This window comes from Pinus tabuliformis, chromosome 9 (assembly GCF_031772625.1).
Source record: "Pinus tabuliformis cultivar Carrire ecotype Pingquan chromosome 9, CPIR1, whole genome shotgun sequence".
Taxonomy (NCBI): domain Eukaryota; kingdom Viridiplantae; phylum Streptophyta; class Pinopsida; order Pinales; family Pinaceae; genus Pinus; species Pinus tabuliformis.
Genome location: NC_142307.1, coordinates 1,834,654,111 through 1,834,668,674, shown reverse-complemented (window position 1 = coordinate 1,834,668,674; position 14,564 = coordinate 1,834,654,111). Strand labels below are relative to the sequence as shown.

Genomic DNA, 14,564 nt, shown 5'->3' with positions numbered 1-14,564 from the left:
GTTATGAAAAATAAAGAGATAAATTATTAATTATCTTATTTTTCTCTAGGAATAAATAATTAATCACTAATTAATTATTATTCCTTTTCAAGTTTGACTAAATCCCTTGGGAATAATTAAATAAATAATTATTTTTTATTATTCCTTAACCATATTTCTTGAGATGATAAATAAATCATTTATTTATTTATTATTCTTAAATAAAAGTTTAAATATTTTTTCCCTCCTAATCAAATATAATAAAATATTCCAAGTAGTTATTCCCAGAATGGGGCTAATAATATTTTATTATTGGTCATTATTTGAGGATAACTCAATATTTTGTTATAAATAGAAGGGTTTTCCATTCATTATTCACTTTTGATAATAATCATAGTAGATAAAGGCCTAAGAGGGGTGAGCAAAGTGGTCAACCAACCCAACATACAACTCTTAGCAAAACCCAGAGACAGATATGGAAAAATCTCGAAAAACCCTAAAAATCGCTGGTACTGACCTGATTCCAGGGAGATTGCACTTTTTGGGCTGAAAAGTGCGCTCTGGACCTTCAGATCACACTTTTGGGCTAGAAAAGTGTGATTTATGCTCCTTGATTCCCAGTTGGCAAGTCACAGAAAATACCATAGGGTTAAAAAGCTAATAAACAACATTAATAGACTGAAAAAAGAAGAAACCCTAAACTAAAAACTGAAGGTCACCTAGGTTTTTGGATTAGAAGTAAAAACCCATTGGAGTTGCAACAGTGCAAATAATCAAAAGTGAATAATGAATGGAAACCCCTTCTATTTATAACAAAATATTGAGTTATCCTCGAATAATGAGCAATAATAAAATATTATTAAGCCCATTAACCACTTGGAATATTTTATTATATTTGATTAGGAGGGAAAAAGTATTTAAACTTTCATTTAGAAATAATAAATAAATAAATGATTTATTTATCATCTCAAGAAATATGGTTAAGGAATAATAAACAAATAATGATTTATTTAATTATTACTGAGGGATTTAGTAAAACTTTAAAATTAATAATAATTAATTAGTGATTAATTAATTATTCCTAGATAAAAATAAGATAATTGATATTTTATCTGTTTGTTTTTCAGAACTAGGTCAAATATGACAAGGAATATTAATTAATCAATGGTTTAATTAATTATTTTTAGAAGAAAATTAAATAAATAGTGATTTATTTTTTTATTCTTCATGGGTTTAATTATAAATTACTTCAGAAATGTGGTTTATTAAGTAATTTCTCACAGTGAAAGCAATTTTACTATGGTAAAACTGGTCTTACATGGTGTACTTCAATCCATCTAGTAAATTAGGCTAGATGATCAATTTTTTGGTAATAAAAATTGTTATGGCTATCATATTATAAATCTATTGGGATACTACAAAACAACCATAATACCATAATGGTCCATAATGACATGATATGTCATATCATTAGGAATTTGTGGCATCTAAAAAGAAAACAATGTGCAAAAATTGTTATATTAATGGTGGAACATTGCATAAATATATGCAAATAAATTGTATTAACACAAGTGGTACATTCATATATCTATAAAGTTAGCCTAAACCCCATATCTGAAAACCTAGGTGAAAACCTCTCACTCCTAAAAATATTTGGGTTTAAAATAGATATGTTAGTGAATCTCCTCTAATATCAAGATATATCCAAAATTATGCATCATTGGAATGAATGCAACTTGGTTGTGGAGTATTGTTGTGCAAATGATATCTGAAATGTTAAATTTTCTATGTTTTTCATGAACATTAAATGAATTAAGATTTTTTTTGTAGTCTTTCTTTTATGTTTAAATATAGAAAATAGTCTGGCAAAAATTTGTTTCACTGTTATTTCGTAATCAAACAATTTTTCTTCCTTTTGATTGCAACAAAGAAAACAACCAGTTTGAATTTTACTTTACTCAGAAAAATTTAATATTGTAGTTAGCAACATCATGGAATATTATAGTGTAATATTATTGTTTCCTTATAGTGGAATATTATAAAGGAATGTATTTTTCATTGTCTGTTGAAGTACTATGCTTTATATAAGGAATTGATCACGCTACCTTTCTTAATCTCAATATATAGAAATTTTGGATTTAAAAGAGTATCCTTTCACTACAACCAAAATATGAATTACAATATTACATAAAAAGAATAAATGTCTCTTTGTTTACTAGGCAAAGGGCGTGTTGCCAAGTACTCATGCCTTCATTGTATTGACAATAAAGCATAATCCATTCCTTCCCAGTTTGAACTAACAATTTTTTACTTGGTTGATATTTGTCCAATAGGTTGATGGGGAGTTCCTAGACTGACTATAGAGGATGGATATAGCCAATAAGTCGTGTTGTCTAACGTGTCAGGCATATTGTGTGAGAGCTCCAACAACGATCTAACCTAAAAATGAGCCAACATTGATGAGTGTTGGATTGACCAGTGGGACTAGGAGGATTGTTGCAGAGAAAATTCTCGTATAGTCTCTACCCTTAGGTAAGTTACTTGAGAAGGTAAGGGCTATGTCACTATGCTTATCCTAATCTATTCCCTCTATAGTATGAAAAGCCACTTGTCATATCTTGATTTCCTTTCCTACAACTTGACAGAGGAGATAAAAAATTGTGGCATGTAAGATTTGAAGGTTCGTTGTCTGAGTTACTCATAAGCCATTCCACTTGGGGCAAATAATAATAAGTTTGTTTCATAGAATACTTTCCTCTCGAGTTATTTTTTCAACAGAAGATACATTTTTTTCATTTGTATAGTTTCAGTTAAAATGAGCCTAAAGGTTACATTTTTTTCATTTGCATGGTTGTGGTTAGTCTATGATGGAAATGGATTTCATTATCAATGAAAACTGCAATATTGGAGCATAAATTGTAGCTTTCATTATAATAATTTTTTTTTGACATATATGATTACTTTTTAGGTAAAACGAGAATACTTATGAGAAATTTAGGAAAACATTTAATTTATTTTTTTTATGTTGTGGGGTCGGGTTGATAGGAGGATGAGGCACCCAACAAAATTCCTCCAATTCCAAACAGAGGTGCAATAAATCCTCTAGCGCCCAATAGACTTGCACAAACTAAAAAATCACAAAATTGCCAAGAAAACAATATGAAGGAACAACAAATAAGTAGCAAATTCATGCAAATGCAATGAATTCCAGTGAACAAACCTGTAAGAATTCCTTCAACGCAACAATGTGCCTGCCACAACAATGCCAAAATAAAATTTGACAGAAAATCAGTGCAAAAACTTTGCAACAGGCTCACGACCCACATATATATAGTAAGGTTTTTGGTCGAAATTTTTTTTAGGCTAAATTTTTCTTAGGCTAATTTTTTTTTTTTTTAATCAAAAAACCTAGTGGTCAGATCTACCCCCCACCATTGACCAAAAATCCATTGCATGTTATTCAAAGATTTTTTTAACTTTAACGTCCATAATTTTGGCTGAAAGTTAAATTTAAATGTTCAGCTGAAAAAAAAAAGACTAGCTCGGCCATAAAAGTTGCATAGTTCAGCCAGAGAAAATATAGTTTGGCCGAAAAGGTGAAATCACAAAATTTTCATGAGAAATTATAAAAAAAGTGTAACCTAGCTTCACATTTTCACCCTAGAGTCACTCAATGAATGTAATCATTGTATCTCTCACTCTTGCAATCCCTCTTACACTTCAATAGTAATGTTGTTGTACTCAAACTCATTACTCTTTCTTCTTTGCACAGTCTCTTAGTATCTCAGTTACTCCCTCTCACATATTCACAGTATCAACAACATTACCAATTGTTGAACCATGTAATTATACGCCATTAAATATTCCATGATCCTTTTCTTTTACCATGGGTATCAAACCATAGTATTAACCCATGGTTTTGTGCATTTACTAAGTCTCATTCTGAAATATTTCCAACACAATGAGAAATATATTTTCATACACATCATTGATTTTCTCCCTTGTTCCATTTATTGTATGTTCCCTTCTATCTTTATTCTTTTACATTTCCCTTGTGTATGACCTGAGCTAAGGACCTTAGGTTTTCTCATATGCCACTAGCTCTTGGGTTGATCAGTTTCTTTCGTGACCAATCACTATGACGAACAACTTAAACATATTCCACATTAGAAGGTTTGGCTTACAATTATTTTACAATTTATCAGTACACTGATATGCCTATAGCTCTTAGGGTTGGTCACCTTAACTTCACATGACCATGAATTGTAATTATTGGTTTATCATACCGAGCATCGAAAGTTTTTCATTATGTGCTTCTTTTCCAACTTTTTGAGAACTAAGACCCCTTAACCCTATAAGCACCACGATTTAGCTTCACATGTGCTCCCATTGTGACCTAGAGCTATGCCTTATCAGATATTGGAACAACCATATAGAATAAAAACAAACCTATTTAGTAGCTCTAATAGCCTGCAACCTAATATGGCCAACCTCACCACATCACCTACCACAGTACTTGCCACATCATTTATTGTAGCCAATCAGGACTTGCCACATGTTACTCACCATTGGTCTAGTCAGTCTTCCAAATATTTCAGAAACAGATGCCATGTGTCATCCTTCATTGTTTCCATGTCACGATCTTCGCCACCTATCATCAACGTGGATTCACATCATATTGGATCAGGTACATTTCTTGTGTTGATTACCAAGAATATTTAATCTTGATGTGGATTTGGGTTATTGGATATAGGAAATATCAATCGTTGCATCCATCACACCCATGGCTATCCATAATGTTTGCACATATTGTGAACCTATTGTAGCGGCCACAACAACCCTTCAAAAATTTTCTCATGCTTTGATTTTGGAGCCTTCCTTTCTGTTGACAAGAGGTTACATTTGACTGTCATCAAGTATTCATGATTTGATCAAGAATTATTCTTTTATCTATTCTTGTGTTTTCTTGATTTATTAATTATATGATCTTTCTAAGTCACAAGATAACCTCCTGACTTGGCCTTACCATAGTTATGGGCTTGCCTCCGTAAACTACGCAATCCATGAGGACAAGCCAACCTTGAGGATTGGAATTGCGTAATTCAGACTAGAAGTTTGGCCTTGAGCTCATAAACTATGTAGTCATGGAAGACAACCCAACACCGAGCCCATAAATTACGCAATTCATCACTAAGCTCATAAACCACGCATTGCATGAGTGAGAAAGTTTCCCAACTCCCCATAGTTGTGCAATATTTCCCAACAGTGTGCATGGCGAGTTTCCCGAAAAATGGAAGTGCTAAAAATAGAAGTTCTATTTTTATCAATTCAGGATGGATTCTTATTTTAGTCAGTCCCTAGACTAAACATAGGAAGTAAAATTCGAATTTGATACAACAGTAATTTGAAAATTAATTAATTAATTCATCTTGAGTTAATTAGTTAAGGGAATTTAATCTTGAATTCTGTGTGAGGACATGCAACAGTTTCTCCATTAATTGAGGAATTTAACCTCCAGTTAAAGAGATAAGGATGAATTGTAATATTGAGTTGTAATTAGTTGACTTAGTTTAACTTAGTCAAGTCTAGTTAGATTAATTTAATAGTTTGTTAAATTAATGAGAGTTCAGTTAATTAATGCTTGCATGCATGTAACTACTCTAATTTAGATAATTGAAGATTCACTCATGGATAACTCATGCATGTCAGTTTAGTCAAAGACCCAGTTGAGATCAGATGGAGGGACAGTGTACTATCAATTGCTAGGATATTCCTTGGTGAATATTCCTTGCATGCAGAAGGAATATTATTCCTTATGGATTGTGCAATTGGATCTGAGGTTATAGTGAGTGTGATGAGGCTAATTCACACATGTGATATCATTGGACCCCAATCAAAACTGCGCAGGGAAATAGGAGGCTTGGAGGGCTTGAGGAAGATATATTCTATGTCTATTGAGTCTATGAGTTGTATTGTTTGAGTGCAAAGAGATCATGATAGCTTGAGAGCTAATTCCTTTTGTAACTTCAACAAGATTTCCACTTGTATGATAATACAAAGTTGGGGTTTTAGGCTGGTGCTTTCCCCAGTGATATATCTTTTGTTTTATGGTTGATTACTTCTCATTCTCAGTTATATCTGTTCATTCTTGATGATGCTCATATATGTTTCAGCTTCCACAAAGTTTATGGTAAAAGTAGATCAAGTATTATGCTTTAGGACATTGCATATATCAGGTTGATCTACAGGTGAAAATTCTACAAAGCTTATGCACTTAATTCACAATGATCCATCCAAAATTAGTCAGGTATATGTTTTTACTTTCTATATCTTTTAGATGTTCTTGTTTTCTACACTTCCATAGGGTAGATCCACACTTCCCTTCACCAATTTTCACATTTCCTAGTTGGGCATTGCGCAATCTAAAAGATCAAGCTAAGGATTGGCCTCTAAGACTACATAGTGCATAGTAAAGGCTGGGCCAACTATGAATTTCACAGTTTCAAGGCTTAGTCTGTCCCATGGAAACTTATATTGCACAATGCGCAGTCTCTCCCAGTCACTTCCTAGGCTGGATTATGCATTGCGCAATCTCAAGCCTCAAGTTACACCTTGGCTGTGCCCCCTCACCTGCCCAAGAAAATTGCACAATTTTTCTCACTAATTCATCTGTTTACTACCTGATATTGTTGTGAAGATATATTTGCAAAAGGCTAATGTTTGCTTTCCATGAGTATCTTTTCTGTCCCACAAGCACCATAGTTGTTGAGCACTTCTCTCCAACAGTCACTGTTACCATGGCACCCAAGAGAACTACTTCAAAAGATACCACTGAGAGAAGTATCAGGGAAGCAGTTGAGAAAACACCAATAAACTTGCCAGTATACTCAGACACTCAACTATATGTAGAAAAAGACTTAGATCTTACATGAAACAAAGTAAATGAAGCTTTCTTGGCAAAGGATTTTGCAGCAGATCTAGAGAACTGGTAGGTATACATTAATGTCCAGAGATCGGGGCTACATAGGGTTGCATGCAGATATCCAAACTTCCCATGTGAATCACATATTGATGTGAATACCATGACTTTGAGCAGTGCTAGCAGCCGAAGGCTTGCAACTTTTCTGGAAGCATATTACTTAGGTATGTACCATTTTCTTGAGCCAGAAACATGCATGGATTTACTCTTCTATGCCACAAAAAACTATGTGGTCATAAGGGATGTTTTTAAGAGTCAGGTGAAGGAGACATCAAAGTTTCGACAAGCACCCACCAACACATATAAGACAAGGTCTCTCAGGAGGGCCTATCAGTTGCTAATCATCTTAGCCCGCAAAATCCATAGTCAGCAGAGCACATAGACCTTTCTGAAAGGGTGGGCAGTCCTTCTGAACCGGGTTGTGAACAATGGGAAGCCACTCAACTGGTCATATTTGTTGGCTCAACATTTAGAATCCATGTAAGCAACACCCTAAATCCCCCCAAGGGAGGGAAAGAGATATTTTATATGTCTATAATTTACTAGAAGAAATTTGTGCACATAACACATTTCCAAGTATGAAATGGGCCTGGTCACTTCGAGATCCTGTCATGCACATCCACTGGAAGCTACTCTCATATTGCAGCCATCAAGGATTTATGGAGAAGCTAACTGGCCACTTCCTCATTCCGTTATACAAGATGATCTTTGCGGAAGAACCACCTTGCATGTCGCATGCAGAAATGGAGGCAATATCAAAGATCGTAGATTGGATTGCCTAACCGGATGGCACCTTCCTTAGAGTGTTTGGTGAAGAGAGCCGCCACATGTTTTGCCAAGGTATGCCACTGAAAAGCTCATCATGAAATAAGTATTATATCATCTCACCACAGGGTTATCGAATTCTTTGCACAGGAAGAAGAAAGCACCCTGGCCAACTATTCCTATGCAAATTAGATTGTACGAGATAATGAACCTGAAAGTTGCGAATATTGAAGGAAAGGTGATAGAGAAGTTTGCATTTGGTACCCAAGACCTTAATCCATATGATCCGCGTAGTGTTTGCAAGAACCATTATGTGAGAATTCATTTTCAGTGGCTCATCAGGGCATTTCATTGGCAAGAGGAGGATCCATGGAGGAATTGCTATAATGCCTCCAAGACCCGTGAGTTCGTCAATTTTGCAAGGACTTCACAAGTCACTCCACATAAGGCAACAACTCCAAGAGTAGTGACAGCAGAAGGGAGCAACCCCGTTTAGGATAAGGGGAAGAGAGGTTTCTCACATTCCAAGGGGAGAAAGAACCCGCAAGATGAAAGCAGATCTAGCTATTATGAAAGTAGATTTAGAAATTGAGGGAACAAGGAAATAAAGGATGCAGAGAGAATGACAGAGGAAGAGAGAAGAGAAGCAGAGAATATTGGAAGAATAAAATCACAAGAAAGAACAAGAAGAGAAGAAGAAGCAAGAAGAAGAATAAAGGAAACACACAATCACAGAAGAAACAAAGTGAAAACAAGTTGAAGAGCAAGAACAGAATGGACAACCAACAAAGGAGGAGGGCGGAAAAATGCAGGATCAAGAGCTTAATTCTCAAAAAATTGAAAATTTGATAGATATTGATGACACAAAGGCAAAATGAGAGCCACAAAATTAGGATGTCGACCTGATGCCTAGCACACTATAGGTAACTATTCAGTCTCCACCACCTATGCTGGCATAGTTAGCTCCAAGTGAGGAAGGGGAACTTGTTCTTGTCGAAGATGATCCTGTTATGGACATGTACAATCTATCATACAATGAACTCTAGAATAATATCGTACAAGTGCATAAGAAACATTTTTCCGATGATCTCACATCTCCTACTTTTATGACAAAAAGGGTAATTGATGGCCGAGAATAAGAAAATGGCAAATAACTTGCAGGATGTTAGGCAAGAGGTTGAATAGCTCTGTGCATTAGCTCAAAATGCAGCTTTCACACAACTCCACTTGGAGGAAATGAAATAGTGATACTTAATGAAGTATCGGCACTAGGAGAGACCATGTGAGATCTTTGTGAGGAGGTTGTTACTGTGCATAAGGAACTTGTCTGTGTGCTTTGCTTGTAACAATAGTGTAAAGACTTTGTCAGAAGTCTTAGAAATGTGCAGGTTTCAATCACTACCGCTCATGAATGGACAATGTGATACAAAGGGGAACCACTTGACTTGGGTAACAAAATGAAGCCACAAGCAGAGCTAAAGATAGAAATAGTGTGGATGTTGATCCAGAACAATAAAGAACTCGCCTCATTCATTGGTAACATTCAGGCCTTGTATGCATGAATATACAACAATCTAGATTCCTTGGGGAAGATCCACAAGATCTCGTTATTTGGGTCACTCACTGAATCCAAACCCAAGAACCAGGTTAGGAAGGAGATAAAACAATACTTGGAGCAACTCAAACAAATTGCCACCAAGGAGGACTTGGAGGTGAATACATAGAGCATGCACAACTACATTGGTGGCCTTGTCCAAGTGTGAACAATGTTGATCATGCTTTGGAAGGAAGTAGAAATTGGTTCCAAATCTTTATACCTGGATGCCATGGACGTGTTATCACTCAGGTTTTCCCCAAAGTTGTAAGAAAGGGAAGGATGTCGAGGTAACCACAAATGAATATTTTAGATACAAAATCTAGCCAATCTGTATCCAGAGAGGGCTCTCTCTTTTTGATTTAGCTTTGTTTTTTTTTAAGGTGTTAGGCTAGTTATGAAGTTCAAGGGTTTTGTTTGGGTTTGGGTGGTGAGATTCAATAGAACATAGGGGTAAAACAGAATAGTTCAGTCCATTGGGCATGATGGAGTCAAAGAAGATGGCTTTCTGGATTTGGATTCTTAATAAAGGATGGCTTCATAGAGCAAGGTAGTCAAACAAGGAACAAATGAAGGATTGAAACAGATGGAATGGGCTCAAATGGGTGAAGGGCAGTTAAGAATCCTTCAACATATTGAAAGAGGGAAAATGGATGATTACTGATAAGGAGCAGTTAAGAATTCCTTAGCAAATAAACAACATGAAAGAATCAGGAAATAGGAGCAATTAAGATTTCACTGCTTATTCTAATTCTGAAGAAAACACAGAGAACAATAAAGACTGAAAACAGAGTGCAATCAAGCATATTCTGAAATTAACCTTTTTCTTTATCATTCAGATTATGAAACACAGATGATATAGTAAACCAGAAAACTGTAAAACACAAGATATAGGGGACTTATTGATCCGGAGGTTGATTCAAGAATTTTGTGACAAGTCCTCTGCTTCAATTCTTCATCTAGTAGGCCAAACAAGAGTTGATTCCAACAGTTCTTTATTCCAAAATTTCAGTATTACAGCACAGTCTAAGAAATCCACACACCACACACCACCCCAATACTCCAATGGAGGGGGTATTTATACAACAAAATATGTACAACAAATATCTCATCACAACGATGAGATAATACTTAGGTTTAACAAATAAGAGTTTACAAGTAAAATAGAAACAACTAACTGATGTTGTGCTAGACATAGGCCTTTAGGGTTCGGCTTGCAGCTGTCTTCTGTAGTAACTCTGTGTTGACTGCCTATCTTAAATGTGATCTTTAATTCTGATTTGCTACATTTAATTCTGAACTGCCACATTTTGTCATCTCTTATACAATTGAATGCTCGTCTAATACTTTTTAATGTTGCTCTGACACTTTTTAATGCTGAACTGATACCTGCTCACCGCTGTATGGAAAAATAGAACTACTAACGTGTCTCTTGATTACCTTTCCTCTGGAAAATCATGTCTCGAAAGTTCCACTGGTTAGGGTAACAACTATCCCTACATATCTTTACTTCTTTCTTCTGCAAGCCCGAAAGTCCTTCTGTTTGGTTTAAATTGTATTAGAGAAGAAGACTGTTGTAAATGGAAAGTTGGTTGAGGCTGCGAGCTCGTTGTTGGAGTCTTTCTGGTCAGGAGGTGGCTGAGAAGCTGGAGCCAATGAACTTGGTCGATTTTTTTTGCAGGAGAGCGCGGGGCGCTGTATGCAGAAAAACATAGCAAAAATGGCGTTTTTTCGATTTTATTTGGACAAAATGGACTTTGGCAGGATTTTTTTGATTTAATGGGTGAATGACGTAAGCAGTACGGATGACATCAGCAAGAGTACGGGGGCATATGACGTGGCCGGTGATGTCAGCACTAGACGAAGGACGTCAGCAGATGACATCAACGGGAGGGGTGCTAAGCGGTTTTGCCCCGCACCGCTTTTGGGGCTGGGCGATTTCAAGCTGGGGAGGAGCGATCATAGTGGGAGTGCGACACGTGTCCTTGGTACGACAGTAAAACCACTGGCCGATTGTGCGTTAACACTTGGCGGTTAAGGGGGGTGTGATACAGTTGTGGACCGTTGGATGTGAGGGCGCTGATCTGACAGCAGACGGGCAGGGAAAAGGCGAGAGGTTAACTCTGCGGGCCCAATACAATTAACATTAATAAATCATATCGGGCACAGTTTAATTAGGTCGCAGGCTAGGTTATAAATTAACCTGGATGGTTAATAAATCCCATTGTTTGCGCGGCGAGGAGGTTTAGGTTATTAATAAATTTCAAATAAATCTATTAATCCCTGTTTTATGTATAGCGAATATGGTTATAGTTTAACCGGGGCAGGGATATATAAAAATCGGGGTTTTTACAATATATTTATATAGTATGGGATGGGAATAAGTGTATGGGAATTATATAATACATGTTAGCAATTAATATGAATTTGAATTGAGCGCTAAGTTATAAAAATACTTTAACTTTTGTAGTTTAAACTTAGGCTAGAGTTGAAAAGGGTTTTAATGGAGAATTTTTATGAAACGGAAGAAGTGGCTTGTGAGTGATATTAAGCGGATCTCAACACCTTTGGGGGAGTTTAGTGAATGATTGAGGGAAAAGTATGAAGGGGAGTTAGTTATGAAACCTTGCCTCACTTGAGCTGCTTCAAGTGTAATATCCGCCTTGTACTTGTGATAGAAGTGAAAGTTAACACTTTTTTAGAAATATTATCCATCACAAGTCTCATTCTCCAACACTAATCTACCTACCCTGCCTACTTTGCCTAACATTTTTTCCTTGTTTCTTTGGGTGCACTTGGACTAGCAAAATCTCATCAACTTTTCTCTTCTTTTCATGGTACGCCTGCTTAAGTCTGCACTTATTACTTCCAAGGGCTCAGATTTAACTATTGAGCTCCTTTGCTTCTCTACCTATCTACTAATCTACCAAGATTAAACAGTCTGGTCAGATTTTATTCTCTATCTCTAAAACATGAAATTCAAACATGAACTGGCCAAGATTAAGCTATTTAGCCATTCATCAATTGTGGCATAAAGTTTGACAAGCTGCACATAATTCTTATTACATAAAATGAAAAGTAGTGACCTTTTGGACTTGCACACTTTCCTGGTCTTTCATTGTTTGGGGTTCATTTCTTCTCATTTTTTCTTTTGACCATTTTATTCTTTTTACCCTTTGATTTTTATTTTAGGGTATACCCTCTTTACATTTTTTATATTTTTTTATTTTTTGATAATATGGAAAACCTTTGCAACAAGGAAAGGGATGAACATATTACAGAGCTCAACCAGTGAATCATGAAATATGACACCTATTGGTATAGGAGTATAACAGTGGTTCCACTTGGGGATGGCTTTCCGTAGTGGAAAGTCAAGAGCAGTAGGTCATATAGCCTTCTGAATAACTCTAACTTTGCTCTGCAATTTCCTTTTTCTGGTTGCTTTATTTGTATATATGACAACACACTTTGTGAAGCTTAGGGCCTTCTCTTCGGGCTTCAACTGTAGCAAGTTGCTATCCAATTCAAACTGTGACATTATTAAGGATATAGTATGTACATGTTAGAGTCAAAATTCATCAAAAAATTGAATCAAAGTAATGTTTCAGCATTCGACCATTCAGTGGTCCTTCTTCTGTTTCTGTGCCATCCAGGCTCTTCAGAAAGTAAGTATTGTTCCCTTGCAATGCTTGGATGATAAATGGCCCTTTCCACAGGAAGTCAAACTTCCCATGTTTTCCTTTGTCTTCTCTCCTGGAATCCCACCTTAGAACTTTGTCTCCAAGGTAGAAGTCTTCTGCTTTGGTCCTTTTATCAAATATTTTCTTGAGTTTTTCTTGTAACACTTGGGATCTTTGGTGCACTTCTTCTTTGGTCTGCTGCAAATGGATGGTCTAATTTATTTTCCTTTGAATTCCATTGGGTTCCACCTGAACTTCTTGCAATAATTTCATTATAGGAACTCCTAAAGATGAAGGAAACACAACCTCCATGCCATAAACTAACTCATAAGGGCTAGTTCCAATAGATCTCTTTGTAGTAAGTTTGTCTGCCCATAGTGCATTTGTAAGCTTTTTGTGCCAATTTTTCTTGTTCTCTTCTAATAATTTATTAATAATATTAATCAGGATTTTATTGGAAGACTCAGATAGACCATTACCTTGAAGGTAATAGGCTTTGGAATGGCCTAAAGTGATATGGTATTTGTTATAGAAATGTATCATTTTCTTGTATTTGAAGATAGCAGCATTATCGGTTATGATCTTTTTAGGACAGCCAAACCTAGACAAGATGTTGGTTTCTAAGAATCGTATAATCACTGTATCATTGGCTTGTCTAGAAGGAATGGCTTCTATCCATTTGGTGAAATAGTCTGTGGCAATAAGAATCCATTTATGTTGGCTAGAAGAGGGAGGGTGTATTTCTCCAATGAAGTCCAAACCCCATTGTTGAAAAGGCTTTTCAGTGGCAATTAGTCTCAAGGGTAAGGGTACCAGTTTCCTTTTGCCTTTAAAAATTTGGCATTTGTGGCAAGCAATGAAAAACTTGCTTACATCAGCGAACAAGGTTGGCCAGTAAAATCCAGCCCTTAGGATTTTGCCTGCAGTTGATTTTCAGTAAAGGTGTCCACCGTAGTCCCCTGCATGAAATTTTTTGAGAACTTTGTCAGCTTCTTCTTTTATCAAACAATTCAATAGAATACCTTCATGATTTTTCCAAAAAATAGCATTATCTAAAACATAAAATTGTGAAGCTTTCATCTTTAAAAGCCTTTTCTTTGTTCTGGATAACCCTGGAGGAGCTTGCAGGTTTAATAATACATGAATTATATCAGCATACCAAGGTGATTCTAAGAATGTCTGGCTGATGTGTGGAGTCGCCATCTCTTGTTCATTATCCAGTTCATTAATATCCAGGGCTTGAAAGTTTGTTTCAGTCATGAGTTTAGCCAATCCGTGTCCCTTTATAAGCTTTGTAGGTTTTATCTCAATGTCATACTCCAGTATTTTAGCTATCCATTTACCTCGTTTGCCTTCAATTCCATCTTGAGTGAGGATATATTTGACAAAAGCATTTGGTACATAAGCTACTACACGGGAGTACAATATATAGACTCTGAAGTCTTGAATAGCTTTCACAAGTGCAAAAGCCTGTTTTTCCATGATTTTGTAATTCAGAGGTGCATCTCTAAGTGCTTTACTGAAAAAAGGCTATGGGTTTTTCACATCCTTGATCATCTTTTTGCAG

At 36.0% G+C, this 14,564-nt stretch overlaps 1 protein-coding gene across 1 annotated transcript in view; it reads left to right on the top strand.

The window, feature by feature from the left end:
* The first annotated feature begins 7,061 nt into the window (after positions 1-7,061).
* LOC149156127 (poly(A)-specific ribonuclease PARN-like) overlaps positions 7,062-14,564 on the top strand; it is a 64,320-nt gene continuing 56,817 nt past the window's right edge. The window contains exon 1 of the mRNA XM_089444651.1: positions 7,062-7,122. Within this exon, the coding sequence (XP_089300777.1) occupies positions 7,062-7,122 (61 nt within the window). The remainder of the gene's footprint in view (positions 7,123-14,564) is intronic.